The sequence below is a fragment of the Megalobrama amblycephala genome, linkage group LG13 (assembly GCF_018812025.1).
Source record: "Megalobrama amblycephala isolate DHTTF-2021 linkage group LG13, ASM1881202v1, whole genome shotgun sequence".
NCBI classification, from domain to species: Eukaryota; Metazoa; Chordata; class Actinopteri; order Cypriniformes; family Xenocyprididae; genus Megalobrama; species Megalobrama amblycephala.
Genome location: NC_063056.1, coordinates 5,074,598 through 5,091,901, shown reverse-complemented (window position 1 = coordinate 5,091,901; position 17,304 = coordinate 5,074,598). Strand labels below are relative to the sequence as shown.

The window sequence follows — 17,304 nt, the reverse complement described above, 5'->3', positions numbered from 1 at the left end:
TCCTTCATCTGTCTTTTTTTTCTGGAACTTTAAGAAAAGGGTAACCATCAGCCAATAAGGGCTACTTGAAGGGAGTGGTTCGGAGGATGCCTCGCTCTTTCAGTAGAGACCTGACTATTAGATAGAATGCTTCCCTAGGTGTTTAGCAGCTAAAATCTTTTGGTATTAGGGCACTCGGAGAAAGAAGTGGTTGTTAAGTCACTGCAGGCGTCTTTCTTTCTCTGTGGCCCCTCCTGTTGCAGAGGTAGCGTGTCGATAAGCTAGTGTTGACGTGCCCTATTGATGGTCGGTGATAGAGAGCATGAAGGTGTGGAGCTATCGTAGGTTCTCCACTCTCAGTGCTCTCTTGCCAGATTTCCTGAAAAGAACTTTCGCTATTCCTTTCTTAAGTGGAGCAGGCAATTGAGAGAGCATGGCTCTCTCCTGGAGCCTCTTCCAGTCCTTAAGGACAGGATGCTTAATTCTATGCTCCCTCTGGTTAGGTTGCCCCTTAGAAGTAATGGCAGAGGGATCGGACGGTCAGGGTAGCAGTACTTTAGTCTGCCCTCTTTCTATGGGAGTTGTTAGCGGATACACTAGGCTGTGGTTTCCCTAGCTAGCTCTGGCCCCGGGTGAGTTATCCAGGTAAAATATAGAGTATTTAGCTGTGGAACTTGCACCTCAGGAACCCAAGCTCTTGGTCACTGGGTGAGCTGTATGGCAATCTTTGGCTACAGCCTAGCTCACTGGTAATATTTCACAGCACAGTGATCAGTCATTGGTTCAGTATGGCACAGTGGGTATTGTGTTCCCTTAGCGAAAACACTATGACACAGCGTCAACATTCCACTTCTAATGGGAACGTCTAGGACTAGGTAAAGTACAGTATGTAACCCTGTTTCCTGAGAAGGGGAACGAGACTGTGTCGCTTAGGCATGCCTGTACGTCTTCCTTCAGACAATCTGAAGCTGAAGATGTTTTCTCTATGCGCCCTTTTATAGCCTGTCGGTATGCCTGTGATGTCAGCTGACTGTGGTAGCCAATCCAAATTGGCGTGTATTCACATGTGCTTCAGACACCGGTTCACGCAAAGCGTTCCTATAGCGTCAACTCCATGAGCAGCATCTCATTCCCCTTCTCAGGAAATCAGGTTACATAAGTAACCTAGACGTTTTCTTTTGAAAAACTTCTTTACAAAACAAGAATGACAGCTATCTGCTGTTTAGAGAACTGACTGCAGTATGTTTTTTGGTCCATGTTTACATTACAGTACAAAATTATTCCTAAGTTGTGCCCTTTTGTGTAGATGGCAATGAAATTGAATACCTGTGTAGGTGTTTTCATACTATTTCCTTTTTTAGATTTGGAATATATTTCGATATGGTATTATTACTGTAGAAATGTTGCAAATTGCTGTTGCAGTATTCATTTTTGTATTATATTAGGTACCTATTATGCAAAATTCACTTTTACAAGGTGTTTGGACATAAATGTGTGTTGGCAGTGTGTGAACACAACTACCGTACAATGATAAAAATCTACCCACTTCTTAAAAAAAAAAAAAAAAAAAAATTGACCAAAATTTAACCATTTAACCAAACCCATTTAACCAAAGCAGTCTCATTAGACATACTGACTGACAGTCCTCTGCCCACGGCGAGTTTCCGCCCTCAGCGAGTTTTACACTGTCCATCATTTTCTCCGCACTCGAGCAGCTTTACTGAAAACGATGTCTTGTAAGATTGAGGACAAAGTGAGTAACGTGAGGATATTTTGGCCGGTCCTCAATTTCTGAAACCCTTTTAAAGGCCTGTTTGAGGGTCAAGACTTGGTTTTATGGATAAGGTCATGATTAGGTTAAGGGTAGGTACGGGTTCGGGTTAGACACTTAGTTGTGATGGGTAGGGTTAGGGTAAGGAGCTATTGCATTGTGTCAATGAATGTCCTCACAAAGATGCTGTAGATGTACAAGAATTTGTATGTCTGTGTTGTTTAATCTCATGAACGTGTTGTAAAATATTTTATTCTCTTTAAGGTAATGAGAATTTGAATTTTGTAAAATGTCAAGAGTATTTTTATTTATTTTTTAGGCATTTGTTTTTTTGCTTGTTATACAATATGGCATGGTCTTGACAAGTTAGATTTTTTGAAATATTGATATATTTTCTAAGAAATATTAATATCTTAACTGTTCTGAAGTGGAAAAAAAATATTATCATGTTGTTTAAAAAATAATATAAGCTTGTTTTCTTTGCATTTTTCAAGGTCTGAAAGCATCTTTTGGTTACATTTTATTTTACAGTGCCGTAGTTACATTGTAATTACTCAAATAAGTACTGAGTACTATTAATTAACTACATGTACTTACTATAGAGTTAGAGTTAGGGTTAGGGTTTGGTTTAGGGTTAATTACTTGTAATTATGCATACTTTACTGTTATTACTATAGTAAGTACATGTAGTAACGTGTAACTATGGCACTGTAAAATAAAGTGTTACCTCTTTTTGTTATTTTGACCAGTTGTCTTTTTTTTAGCTTTTTAATTTTATTTACATTTTTTTTTTATAAATGCTCTACATGACAATATATTTATTTGAAATTTGGAAGAAATGCTGTTCGATGTTTATAGAATAAAACCTTTTTATTATTATTATTTTACTCAAACACATAAATAGTAAATCCAGAGAAACTGCTAATTTTGCAGTGGTTATCATAATCATAATAATAATAATAATAATAATAATTATTATTATTATTATTATTATTATTTAATTCATACATTCTGAAAAATTAAACAATTGTTTATATATATACACACACACATATATATATATATATATATATATATATATATATATATATATATATATATATATATATATATATATACACACACTATTGACTAAGAATTGAGAATTGAATTGAATATATACTGAGAATGGAGAATTGAATAATAATAATAATAATAATAATAATAATAATAGGCTATTATTATTATTATTATTATTTACTTATGAATGTTTGTGTATGGGCTTCCTTGATTCCTGGTTCCTCTCAAGAGTCAGTATTTTATCTAACTATCTGGAGTTTTTCTTTGCCACGTCGTCTTTGGATTTTTTTCATTGGGAGTTTGTAATCTGTAAATTGTTCTTTAAAGTTCTATAATGTTTTGCAATGTTCGTGACAGAGCTACACGAAGAAAACGTCGCAACTAATTTGGTGCGGAACCTTTCCTGAGCGCCTCTTGTTTCACACGGACTGTTTAGAGAGTACTCGTAAATATCAGTAAAGATGGCGACGCTCATGAAGAAGCCACATGTCGTTGTTGAAGATGGAAATGGTGAGAAATTGCACTTTTACGTTCGAATTATAATGTAGCACATATGACAGGATACGTATTAATAATTGTTAATCAAACGACTGTTCGTAACTCAAACTTAGTCTCATTTTATAGTAGATATGACTCTACACAGTTAGACTCTACACAGTTAGAATACATAATCATCCTCTTTGTAATAATTAGTGGCTTCTTGGACATCTGACTTGTCTTTGCTAAAAGTGTTATGCGTTTTCTTATCTCCATGGATTACATTTTAACTGCCTAGAATTATACAGTTTAGGGTCATTCTATCTTACTTGGGTAAAGTTGGTTTTATATTCGCACATTCGGACTTCTGATAAATTCAGACTTTCCAATAAATGTGCAAGAAATTAATGTTTGCGAATTTTAAGCAGCGATATGATATTGACAACCAACGATTGTCAACTTACAACATTTTTCACAGTCGATCAAAATAGGCAATTGTTTTAATGGCATATTTACTTGTGAATGTCTACTGAATGTCCAATGTAACGTTAGTGTGATTAACAAGGCTATTGAATACGGATGTCCGAATGTGCGAATATAAAACCAACTTTACCCAAGTTTCTATCTTTACTGTACAACACGCGACTGCAAATTCTCTCAACTAACTTAATAGGCTGCATCCTGAGATCCTGAGACAACACTCAACATAACAAATTTCAAGCATTTAAGCCTTTTGATTAAGATCAGGAGTAACAATTTGTCATTTGTGTTTAACATTTCACTGGTTGTAACTGTTGTAAAATTAAGCAGCAGCTGCTTGTCATAACTATGTATGAAATTGATTATTTATATGTGTGTGTGTGTGTGTGTGTGTGTATATATATATATATATATATATATATATATATATATATATATATATATATATATATATATATATATATATAATAATTTTTTTCTGATGTTCAGAGGAAGAAAGTGGAGTTTCTGAGGACAATGTCAGTAATGATGGAGAGAGTGGAACAGGAAGTGATCAGGAGGGATCTGATGTGGGAAGTGATGTAGAAGACAGCGGTGATCAGGATGGAAAGAGTGAAGAAGAACAGGATGGAGACGCTGAGGAAAATCCCAACGCTGGATGGGCCGAGGCCATGGCCAAAGTCCTGGGGAAAAAAACACCAGACAGCAAACCCAGCATCCTCCTGAAGAACAAAGAGCTGGACAAGATCAAGGAGAAGGAGAAGAAAGAGCGTCTTGAAAGAAAGAAAAAGGTGAACTTAAAATTGGGTATAAAATGAGCTTTTGCAAAGCTGAGCTTTACCAAATCTCACATAAATTTAAGTTTTTTTGTGCATCTAGAGTCTAGAAAGGGCAAAATTTTATTCAATATTAAGCTTTCAACAGCTGGAATGAATTGTGACATTGCAAAACATTTTTATCTGCTATTTTTTTGTAGAGAAATGTTGAATTAGAGGAATTCAGCCAAATGCTTAACAGTCAACTGAAATAAGAGAAGCACAACTAACTGTACAGAACTGTTACTCACTGTGGTACTAAAACCCTTTAAGTACTGTCACTTCTAAGAACCAGCATGTAAATGAAAAGACATTTAATACATTTATCTTGGAGCAAATGTAGATGTTAATGATGTTATACATGTTCATTTGTGAATAACAATGGCAAGAATAGTTTAATGCACAGTATGAACTTCTAAACATCTGAAGGAAGATGTGAAAAACACCCTTTTTCTTTGCATTGCATTAGAGGCGTTAAAAGGCACATCACATCAGAGCATGTTTTTTTTTTCTTTCTTATATATAATTGACAGATTGATAAGAAACGAGCGTGGGAGAATATGTGCCGAGAGAAGCCTGATGTGGTTCGAGACCGAGAACACGAGAGGAACCTACAAAGAATTGCTACCAGGTGACACATCATTCAGTCCCCGTTTAACAACACTATTGTGATTAGACGAGCTATCTACAACCTCAGGCTAATTTCAGTGTTTCAGTTTAATGTAGTTCATTCTTTTTTTGTGTGATGCCTTTAGAGGTGTGGTGCAGTTGTTCAACGCGCTGAAGAAACATCAGAAGAATGTGGATGAAAGGATGAAGGAAGTTGGGGGCTCAGAGAGAAAGAAATCCAAAATTCTGTCCTCCGTGTCTAAGAAGGACTTCATTGATGTCCTTAGAGGAGCAGATGTGGCTCGCGCATCGACCGCCAAGAAAGAGAAAGTGGTGAGATTACTTTACTTTCCCCACTCTCTCTCTCTTTCCTCTTCTTTTTTTACATGGCACATTTTCCTTTCTTCAAGTCAACATGAAGTCAAAATGTACTCCGTTTACCAGTGTTTTTATTGTAATCTAAAACAATCAAATTAAAAAATAAGATATTAGATCAAAAACTAAGTACTAAAACAAAGTACTAAAAATACTAAAACTGAAATTAAAGTTAAATATAAATATTTTATAATAAGAAAAAGTCAAACTAATAAAAATAAATACTCTTTTTCCATTCAGCAATACACTTAACACAAGTAAAATGGGTTGTAAATGCCATTTCATGCTCATTTTAAAATAACAGCAATGTCATTCAATGTAGAATTATGGTAATCAAATTATTGACCATTGCCACCAAACAATTTTTTTCACAGATCAGATCCTTAATCACAAATGTCCATGGCATTTACTGTTAATTTTTTATTTATTTTATTTATTTTTACTCTCAAATATTACTGAATATTCAGATTTAGGGAAATCGGCCACTGAAAATGGCATTTTTGGTAGGGTGTGCACAAATAGTCGAATATTCGAATATTCGTTCTGTAATTAATATTCGAAAAATAAAAATACTATTCGAATTTTACAGTGTTGCTTTGCTGGCCGTAAATGCAATGAATCCATGATAAATCCTAAGCACTTAAACTCGCAGTTATAACTAAATGCACCGGGTGGCGCTGTGGAGCGTGTTTTATTTGATCCACACAAAATGTTGCCGCCTGCATCGCAAAGTTTGGAATTACTTGGATGCAAATGATCTTACACAATGGAATTACTTTTGATCAAATAAATGAATGAAACTGAGTTATCATAATATCACCACCATAATGAGAAAGCACATGAAATCTAAACACCAGAGAGGAAAGACGGCTGTCCATTGCTATATTCACGACAGGTAAGCACAGCTGTAAGTTAGTAAGCCAAGATAATTTATCTGATAGCAAAATGATTTTGAGACATATGCTTACTTTAAGTTTCGTCAAGGGAGATATATTTACGAACAGAAAACAAAGTGCTGCTGTTAGAAACTTAGCCTAGCATATGTTATGTTTTATTGTTATCTTTGCGTATCTGCAATCTGCAGCTCGTTTTCTCACCCGAGTGGCATGTGGATAGTGTTTTTCTCAACATGAACATGTGAAGCAATATAAACACGATAACCATATACTGACTTGATTGTATTATGTACCTTACGTTTTGTACGATAACTGCCGCTGTCTGCTTTATTAGTGTTTTTCCCATTCGTGCTCCTTGAGCTTAAATGCTTTTGTTCTTTATATTTTTTGTTTGCACATATTGTTTAATGCTTTGAACTAAAACCTTAAGATATCATTTAAGCTTGTGTTTAATCGTAAGCTTGTTCAGAAATGGTTACAAAATCTTGATGAATGTAAAAAAAAAAAAAAAACATCTTTCTCATTTAACGTAATTTAAATAAACAAATATTCGAGTATTCATTTTTTATGAGCCCAAATATTCGAATATAATATTTTGGAAAAATGCCCATCCCTAATTTTAAGCTGGACTGATTAAAATAAGACTGATTAAGCTGAACAGTCCATCTTAAAATTTTAAGCTGGACTGTTCAGTAACACTAAGTGATATAAGGCTTCATTAGTTAACATGTTAATTTATTATTACCAAACTGACTATAAAAAATACTTATTAAAAATACTGTTAATTTCTTAATGTTTAATAACATTACTAAAATCAAAAGTTGCAACTATTATTTAATGGACTTGAGCTAAAACTAACAATGATCAGTTGTATTTCCTAACTAACATTAACAAAAAATATGTTCTGTAACAAATGTAGCTATTGCTCATTGTTAATGCATTGACTAATGTTAAATAATGAGACCTTATTATAAAGTGTTACTTGTTGTTCTTTATAATTCTTTTGCACTTGAATCTGTTTGAAACATTTATTTTTGTGTAGTGTGAAACTGTATTTAAATGTTCAGAGTTCTTTTTGTTATAAGAAAAGGAGTTCTTAAACCTGTTATACTATGACAACACTTTTTTTTTGCAACTTATTAAAAGCTTCAGCAATTATTGCAACATGAAAATTTGATACCGTCACATGCCTAGTATTAATACAATTATACAAAAATAAGCTAATTTAAAATGATAAATAATTTTTAAAAAGCATTTTGGCCTCATTTTTTTGGCCAAGTGCATCCAGAATTTTTGGTTTCGGTCATCCCTATTCAGATTACATAGAATGAGTTGTGAGCATCATGTCGACTTTAAAGGGATAGTTCACCCAAAAATGAAAATTATCCCAGAAGCCATCCTAGGTGTATATGACTATCTTCTTTCAGCTGAACACAATCAGAGTGTTACATCCCTTAAGTTTTTATTATTATTATTTGGGCTAGTAGAGCTTGGGAAAAAATAACATTTAGAAGGTGTGCATTTGTATTCAGTGTAGAAGACAGTGTACAAGAATGATGAAGTGTGCACCAAGCACTAGGAAAATACAAGTATTGAATCAGGACTCTGTATCAGCAGATACTCAATATTCAGTGACTCCGATCAGAACATCCCTAGTTCTATTACTTTTCTTATTTTCATGGGTCTTTTCTTGGACTCGTGTCTACTTGGTGGTACTTTTTACTTTACAGGTTTTACAGGTAAAAGAATAATCCTAACATAGCAGTGTGTGATTTATGAGACTGATTCTTTAAACTCGTTCTCTTGATTGATCTTAGCAGCCTGTAGAGGTGAAAGTGGAGAATCCATCCTGGAGCGTGTTGAAGGATGATTTCATGATGGGCGCATCCATGAAGGACTGGGATAAGGAGAGTGACGAAGAGGATGGAGGAAAAGAGGACGGCCATGAGCCTTCTGCAGACTACAGCAGTGAATCGGACTGATCCATGTGCATAGTGTAGAGCACACATTCCCTGAGATCTGCCCTGTGCACAGAGAGAGAAGACTCAACGTTACCCAGAGTTCTCACTGGGAGGATTAATGTTATCGGAGTAGGGAGAGACACTCTTCTGTGATGTTGCCCTGATCTCCTAGTAAAGCTGGGTCTTTTTTTGAGTGCATTGAAGAGTGCTGCAGGTTTAGCCAAATCTCAGTGCTTTATTTCTGTATATAGCCATTTAAATCAGTGTTTTTTGCTAATAAATAATTTCTGTGTCATGATTTCTGTTGACTTTTATATTGATACAGTATATAATTTTACACATAAGTTGAGCAGTATGGAGAATCATGTGGTCATATGTGTAAGATGGTCACTTTCATGCTTTTGACAGGCAAGAATTCACTTGCACAAAACATGTTGTTCAGCACAACCATGTTTATCCTTGACCCGTGACCCATAAACTGATCGAACTCGGCCACCTTGAAGGGCTTCTCAATTCTATAATTGCACCACGAGGAAACTTCCAGAGGAGTCATGAGTTCCCTCGCATCCTAAGGGGGTGGAGCTGAGATGCGAGGAAAGGAAGAGTATGCACCAATAATTAGGGATGTGTGACGATTTTCGAATATTCGATTAGTTGATTTAATTATAGAATATCGAATAGGTTGTGCGATTGTCGTCTTAAAAAAATCCTCATGTTTTCAATGGTGAACATTGAAACTCTCGCAAGAAGTGAATCATAGTTTCTCTCTGTTGTAAGGCATATGATTGGCTGTTCACCACCGATGTCACTCATTCATCTGCACGCGCTCCACAAACTCAGGATCAAAGCCTGAGTTGACAGAGGAAGTTGATGATAAGCATCATGGTACCAACAAAGCTGGATTGGAGTGGTTTGGATTTGTCAACTCAAAACTAATCCTATAACCCTGAGTTTGTTCAACTACCATCATGGTACAGGCCCCTGATCTTGGAGGCGCAATGTATTGCAGAGTTGAGCTCCAACTTTACCCAACACACCTGCCTAGAAATTTCTAATAGAGGTTCTGAAGACCTTGATTACCTTGGTTCAGGTGTTTAATTAGGGTTGGAGTTAAACTCTGCAGGACAGTGGTGCTCCAGGAGCAGGATTGGACCCTAAAACAAGCCTGCAGTAGGCTAGTGTCTTCCTAATCAAACACACATAAATCAACTCATCGGCTCAACTAAGAATGCGAGTTATAGATAAAGGAGTCATCCAACGTGAATTGGGGGTACTACAGGAGCAGGGTTGACTCCAAAGCAGGATACCTGGGTCAGGTTTTTCCCAGTTCTGCTCCTGGAGGTCCACTGTCCTGCAGAGTTTTGCTTCAACTCTGATAATACGCACCTAAATGAGCTAATAAAGGTCTTCAGGATTACTTGAAAGTAGGTGTTTGATCAGGGTTGGAACTAAACTCTGCAGGACAGTGGACCTCCAGGAGCACAAAAGTCCTGATTTAGGTACTTTTAATATGACTGTCATTACATTAGACATGTTCACAACATTTCACAAACACAAAGTATAAGTCTCCAAATGTTTCTTAGTCAGGGGGTCTAATTCAGACTATGGAGAGCCTGTACAGTTTAGCTCCAGTTTTCCCCAACACACCAGCCTTGAAGCATCTAGTAATCCTGAAGATCTTGATTAGCTGGTTCAAGCCTTTGATTAGGTTTGGCCCTTTAGAAGCAAGGTTGGACACCCTTGGCTTTAGCGATGCTTTAGTTGACCACAGGGAGGTGCTGCTGTCAAAGTAGTGCAGTGCTCTACTGCTGGTTTGACACTCTGACCTCTAGGAGAAGCCGGATCTGTTCATGAAATATGAACTCCTACTGAATTTATACTTTCCATCATGATATGGACCATATGGTGTATTGTATTCTCTTGAGCTCATTGGGATTGTAGGTTGTAATATAACAGGCCCTTTAAGCAGAAGTGCACTATAGGCCTCTCCGATTGGAGGGTTGCCAGGAGTTAACCTTTCACCTTCGAGGGTGCAGCCTTGCCGGAATGACAGTTGTGCTGATTCTAGACTTTCTCTTTATCTCTCTCAGTCGAGCTATGTGTACACACCCAGTTGGGATATATTTACCCAGTGTCTGAGAGGGTACGCTATCACCCTCAGAGGGTACAGCACTTCTTTTTGGCCAACGCAAAATGCCCATTTGTCACGACAACACTGTGACCTGCCGCTCAGGAATGCCCGACCTCACCAGGGCATGTTGACACAGCGCCCTAGAATGGGTCAAGCTCCTCTGTTGCTCCCTTACTGCTCATCTTTTCATAGTCGCCCCTAGTCACCTCTTCCTCATTTCATCAGCTTGCTTGAGTCCACAGCGAGTGATTGTGAGAACAATCAGGTGGACCATACAGGGGGAAAAAAAGTTGTGCAATTTCTCTACACTTAATATGATTTGGCTTATTCCTTTACCTTGTTCTCCCTCACTCTCATACAGTCTTACATCTGTCTTTGTTGGTACTGATTTAGTGATAACATCTGGTTTAAAGCAAGTTGGTAGGGCCGTCGGTGGGGTTCTGAAGGCCTGTCATTCCTGATAGATTACTGGAGTGTGGGCCGGGTACAAAAGGCTTTGGCAAATGATGATTTTTTAAAGCATAAGCTCAAGGGATGGAAGAGTAAATCAAGCAGGTGCATCGAGGGAGACGGAGGAAGAGTGGAAAATGCATGTTCCACACAGAGAATCTGCCTCGGCCCTGTGATCCACCGACTTTAGCAACCTCCCAAAATGGGTTATCAGCAAGATATTTATATGCTGATACAACAGCTGGGCCTGCTTTCTCATTCCTTATCAGTTGCCTGTGTCATAACAGTAGTAATACCATACGCTACTATTTGTAACTTTTTTTGCACTATACCAAATGAAGCGAGATAACAGTACAGATTAGATGGGTGGTTTCGTACTAAGACTTCTCTGTCTCATTTCATTGAATTTATAAAGGCTATAAATATAAACTGTACCACACTGCAGAATAATAAAGTGAACATTTTATGCCTGAAACCAAAATATACTGTTTGCCTGATGATGTATATCTTACATGTGGACAGTTATGAATAATATTTGTGTGTGTGTGTGTGTGATTTTAAAATATCAACCCTGTTACCATGATACTGTAAACAACTGATAAGTGGATGGTTGTAAAAATATCTCTTTCTGAGAAGCATCTTAAACACACAAGACTTGCAATGTCAAATTTAGACTCTAAAACAAGTACATTTCTGAAGGCATAATTATGACCAACCTTATTAAAAACATGTTAGTGTAGCTTTTGATGCTGCAATGTTAAATACATTATACAATATATAAAATCTTAATTACAAACTTTCAAATGACCTAGTTAGTTTTAATTTTTTATGTTGTGTATGTATTGTATTCTGCAACGTCAACCATCTGAAAGACTTTTTTTTTAAAAAAACAAAAACAAAAACAAAGGTTTTTATGACCTTGTTGTATGTGTAACACTTTAATAAAGTGATAAATATTTACAGTAGCCTATGTTTTGTCGATATATACCTTATGCGTTTTTGCTCAGTTGAAATAATCTATGCAGACTTGTTCTTGCTATTTTGTGGTTTACTTTGATTTTCTTTTGGGGAGGTTCAAATGAGGGTCCCCCAGTCGGGCTGTGCCAGAGCGAAAGTAGCCTACCCAGTGGGCGTTAGGACCTGGCCGCAGTGCTGAAGCGAGACGACACGCTGAGATATTTACACTGAAGTGCTCGGTAAACCCGCGCGCTGACGAATCTCCCGGTCTCACCGTGATGACCACAACCACGTGGTGAAGTCAGTCCTATATAAATCTCCCTCTCCAGCCGGCTGCCTTCAGATGTGCATGTGTGTGCTGGCACAGGGACCGTTGTTTTCCACCAGAAGGAATGGAGGAGTGCGTAAACTGAAAAGGAAATCGCTTTTACCTGCTCTTACAGTAATATATCCCATCACTCCGTGCTCTGTTCCGTTCCTCGACTTTAGGACGCGCGAGACAGGTACAGCTTTATTTTCTTCAGCATCTGCTGGTGCCAAACGCGCAAACCTGTGCGTCAGAGGAGAGGCGATGAGACTTGCGGAGTGAGCAGAGGCTTTTCCTGGACCTCCACATCTTCTCATACAGTGAGGGCGAGTGGGAGGCGTGATTGCGCGGCGGTTTGGAGAGAGTTCGCGGCGCTCTGATGCGGTGGAGGTGCGCGCAAAAAGCCCGCAGGCGACGCGTCTGTCATCAACAACTGCATCAACAGAGCTTTGAGAAGCAGAAACTTTTGATGGCCAAATCAACGGCTGTTTTAGTGCCCCGTGCTTTTGTGCACTTACCATGAAGTGATTTGGAATGAAGATCTTAGTTTCTCTCCCGCATATAACGGATCTGACAGACCATTTCATGTTGGCACCTCGGATGGATTTGCAGGTACAATAAAAGAGAGAGAGAGAGACGTTTGCCATTGATAATAAAGGTTGGAAAAAGTTGGCTGAAGATATTTTAGTGAAATGATTAGGCTTCTGCGTGACTCAATTCATTAATTAGCATTTTCAGACTCGCTTCTGGTACAAAAACAAAAGCACAAAATGAACTTGTACGTCTTGAGTCTCCTTCTGACCTTGGATTTAGCCACAGTGGCCGTCAGTTTATCCACATGCAGCACTCTGGACATGGATCAGTTCAAAAAGAAGCGGATCGAGGCCATCCGCGGTCAGATCCTCAGTAAACTCAAGCTGAGCAGTCCTCCTGAGATCTACCCCGAGCCCGAGGAAGTATCCCGGGACATCATCGCCATCTATAACAGCACACGGGACCTGCTGCAGGAGAAAGCCAACGAGCGAGCGGCCACCTGCGAGAGACAGCGCAGCGAGGAGGAGTACTACGCCAAAGAAGTGCACAAGATAGACATGCAGCCCTTCTACCCTGCCGAGAGTGAGTGTTTCAAACCTGTTTCTGGGGTGGGGTTGAGTAATGCTGTAAGATTGGGGCTTGTAACTGAAAGCTTGTAGGTTCAAACCTCGATATCACCGTGTGCGCGTAAGGCCAGTAGTGTAAAAAGGATCTTATGGGCCCCAGTGCAAAAACACTTGAGGGACTCCCTGCCACCCCCACCCTCCCTCAGCCTAAATGAAAGAATGCAAATAGGAATAAACACTGTTATTCCTAACAAACTTTTTTTGCAGTATGTTGAGCACCTTTTTAAACTATCAAAGTACCAACAATGCACATGACAATTTGATCGATATTTTAGTGTCTTTTTGGTGTTTTATTGAGTTTTAGCCTAATTTAGATTTTGATAAAATGCATAAATGTAATATGTGTATGTGTGTATAGAGAGCTTTCAAAATTGAAAATTGAAATTTACTCAGTTACCACAATCATTTAACATTGTGGCTTGTGGTTTCGGCTGTCACTGCACCCCAGATCCACCCGCACCGCCGGTAGTGACGCCACTGTTTAAATCACTTTCCATAAAAGAACCAGCTAAATGACTTACTCAACTTCCCTTGCTAAAAATGATCAGTGTGCTGGTTATGCTCTGCAGGTCTGCCACTTTAGATCTGGTTCGTGGTTTATTATCTTCTTTATGAAATTTGTATTGTAAAATATCCTACATAATTCTAAAGAAAATATGATGCTCGATGGTTATAGACTGGAGTACTCTGTTATCCAATTGTATAATGTGAACCTCATGTCAAATGTTAGGTGGGATTATTTTCCTTTGCTATCCAAGAACCTTTGCCAGAGTCTTGACTACATTCTAAATGACTAGTTTGTCATTTAGTACACATATTAGAGGTTCAGTCCCACTGGAATAACCAGGCTTCATTTTCAAGCACACAGTGGCAATGCGTCACCCCTTGGAGGGGTTTAAATCCACAGACTTTCAGTTGCAGCACAGATTTAACCACCAAGCCACAGTCACCACATCACAGGCGATAGTGTGGTCTCCCCTGATCAATATTTGTGCAGCTGTCTGCAGTGAGGACCGTCAACCCTCGTGCACCATCCTTACGTTATTTACGCCAATTAGCTGGGCTGAGCAATCATTTGAAAGGATATTTCATGTTCTCTTTTAGCAACCAGAATGTTATCTTTATTCCTTCCCCCATTACTCTCTCTCTCTCTCTCTCTCTCTCTCTCACACCACCTTTGAATAATGCTTCTCAGTGTACCGAAATACTACCCCACTGTGTCTTGAAAGTCAGTCCTGTATAAGCAAATCAATGCTTTTAAATGTCCTTATTGTGCCATTAATTATGTAATCTTTGTGAGTTCCCAGATCAAATGTGAGTATACAGCATGAACGCAAAATAAATGAGGAGATCTTTTATGCCCCGAGGTATATTTTGCATTAAATGTTATTCTTGGCTTTGCCAGCTGTATAAATACTCCAAATATGAATAGAGATGGCACAGTGCCAGCCCCAGTCAGTTTACGGGATATAAATAATCCTGTGTCAACGATCAGAGAAACGGCACTGATTATTTTAGAATTGAACTTTGGCAATCTGCACTTTAAGATTGTGGGTTAGATCACAATGGCTCTGCTCCAAAACCTGAGCTGCCTATGTATCGCATTTGAAGGCATCATAGCTCCCTTGGATAAAGCATAACATGCATCACATTTTCTAATCAAATGCATTGAATCCACTTTGTTCATTGTTGAAGTGAACTTTTGCCTGTATGGTGATTAGATTCACTGTTTTGGACGTCTGCCTTGAACTTGAGCATGCGAGTACAGAATGGCTCGTCTGGTTTGTGATGTGAGTTGTCTGCGATGCGGTGTGCAACAGGTTTAAAGCAGTATCACATGTGTCCCTAATGGATATTGAAATACCAGAATGTATTGCGATGAGCTCAAGCAAAGCAAAACAGAAATGTTGATTAGGGAATAACAGGGCTAATCTTAAGGAAAATGTGCTTCCCAATTCTCAATTCAAGATTATCATTATTTATTGAATTTATCTTTCTTTTTAAGAATACACTAAAATATTTTTAAAACAAGTAAAGATTCTGAAAGCTTTGCAGTAGTAACAATGCATATATTTTATTATAAGTTTTAATATGATGGTTTCATTCCAAATATGGTGAGGTCACACCCAACTTAAATGATATTTAAAGGGCACCTATTATGCCCCTTTTCATAAGATGTAATATAAGTCTCTGGTGTCCCCAGAATGTGTCTGTGAAGTTTCAGCTCAAAATACCCCACAGATCATTTATTATAGCTTGTCAAATTTTCCCCTATTTGGGTGCGAGCAAAAACACACCATTTTTTGTGTGTGTCCCTTTAAATGCAAATGAGCTGCTGCTCCCAGCCCCCTTTCCAGAAGAGGGTGGAGCTTTAACAGCCCGTGCATCAGTTGCTCAACAACAACAAAGATGGAGAATCTCACGCAGCCAAAATGAGGATTGTCAGTAACGGTGCTCAGCCTTACGTTGTTCAAACCGGAGTCGACACTGATGGAGAGACTCAGGAAGAAGTTACAACTTTTAGAATGAAACTGGACGTTTCTGAATGGTTAGCGGATAAATTTATGTAGTTGCTGTGGAGTTGATTCAACTCATCCACTAGCATGTGCCATCATGGTAATCTCATGTAAATGCTCATTTTTTAGCAATCGAGCTTGCCAGGGTCGCTCGAACTTTTGCCATGGCATTAGAACTGTTACACTATTTTCGCTTGCAAAATGGCAGCTCTGTGGGTGGAAACGTACAAATTAAGGGGTGGTAATATTATAATAAGATCCCCTTCTTACATCGCTAGGGGAGTGAAATCTGAACGGCTCCTTTTTTTCACATGCTTGCAGAGAAAGGCTTACCAAAACAAAGTTACTGGGTTGTCCTTTTTCATGTTTTCTGGGTTGATAGATGAACCAAGGACACGATTATAGCACTTAAACACGGAAAAAATCAGATTTTCATGATATGTCCCCTTTAAAATCTGAATCTAACCATATCATGATAACAAATGGAAAAGTAAGCCAGCTTTTTTGTCAATTATTGTGCCTTTAGTCCCAACAGTAGGGGCGCTTTTTTACCACAAATACCAAACTTTAACACATTCTTCAGTTATTGAAAATATATTGATTTAATTACCTTGAACAAAACTGAAAAATCATTAACAAGAATTTTGTATATGTTCAGTAATTGTATTGATACCCATTTGCCACATAAATCTACAACATTTTAAAAACATTAAATATTATATCAAATTAGATTGCATCAAGAATCAGCCAAATTTCCACATGCATCGTGAAACAGGGATGTTTAGTATAGTGCTGCAAAGAGTTCTTGTATCTTCTAGTGGTTTAGAGGAGAATATAATCAAATGCTCCTTTTACCACCACAGTGTGAATTTAGCCCCATTGTACCCTACAAATATAATTAAAAGGTATGTACTAAAACAAATTGAAATGAACAAATGTACCAAATGTTTGTTTGCTATGTATTTTATTTAAAGTGTAATGACGTTAGCTTAGCAACACGCTAATATCAAACTTTACTGAAATCAATTGTGAGTCAAGTATCCCATGCACTTCCTGTGAGGAGTGCTATTTGTAGTGACTGATTATGTAGAGCGTTCCAAATCGGTCAGTTGTGAGATTCCATTTCAGTTCAGAATCCTTAGAAGGCAGCTGCCTATGTAGACAGTGCAGATTTTGGAACTGAGCCAATGTGTGGCAAAGAAACAAAGAGCAAATAGAAAAGAAAACAGAATATATAGGACATAGTTAACTTTTTTCCCGGACTTGGAATGAAGTGTCCTGTGTCAGAATAATGTGTTGGCTAATAAACACATCTAGCCTATCGGCCTTATTTGGTTGGATGCCAGGAAGCGCTCGCAGGC

At 38.0% G+C, this 17,304-nt stretch overlaps 2 protein-coding genes across 3 annotated transcripts in view; both read left to right on the top strand.

The window, feature by feature from the left end:
- Nucleotides 1–3,163: 3,163 nt before the first annotated feature.
- On the top strand, nucleotides 3,164–8,720 carry rrp15 (ribosomal RNA processing 15 homolog). 2 transcript variants are annotated; one of them, XM_048151834.1, is made up of 5 exons: nucleotides 3,164–3,319; nucleotides 4,256–4,557; nucleotides 5,115–5,212; nucleotides 5,337–5,523; nucleotides 8,282–8,720. In XM_048151834.1, the coding sequence occupies exons 1-5, from the start codon at nucleotides 3,271–3,273 to the stop codon at nucleotides 8,441–8,443; spliced, it is 798 nt and encodes a 265-aa protein (XP_048007791.1). In that variant the 5' UTR covers nucleotides 3,164–3,270; the 3' UTR covers nucleotides 8,444–8,720. The 2 variants fall into 2 exon arrangements, with proteins under 2 accessions (XP_048007791.1, XP_048007790.1); XM_048151833.1 differs by having other exon boundaries at nucleotides 8,279–8,720.
- Nucleotides 8,721–12,049: 3,329 nt separating this feature from the next.
- The window catches only part of tgfb2 (transforming growth factor, beta 2), a 54,303-nt gene continuing 49,048 nt past the window's right edge, over nucleotides 12,050–17,304 (top strand). The window contains exon 1 of the mRNA XM_048151832.1: nucleotides 12,050–13,383. Within this exon, the coding sequence (XP_048007789.1) occupies nucleotides 13,038–13,383 (346 nt within the window). The 5' untranslated portion in view covers nucleotides 12,050–13,037. The remainder of the gene's footprint in view (nucleotides 13,384–17,304) is intronic.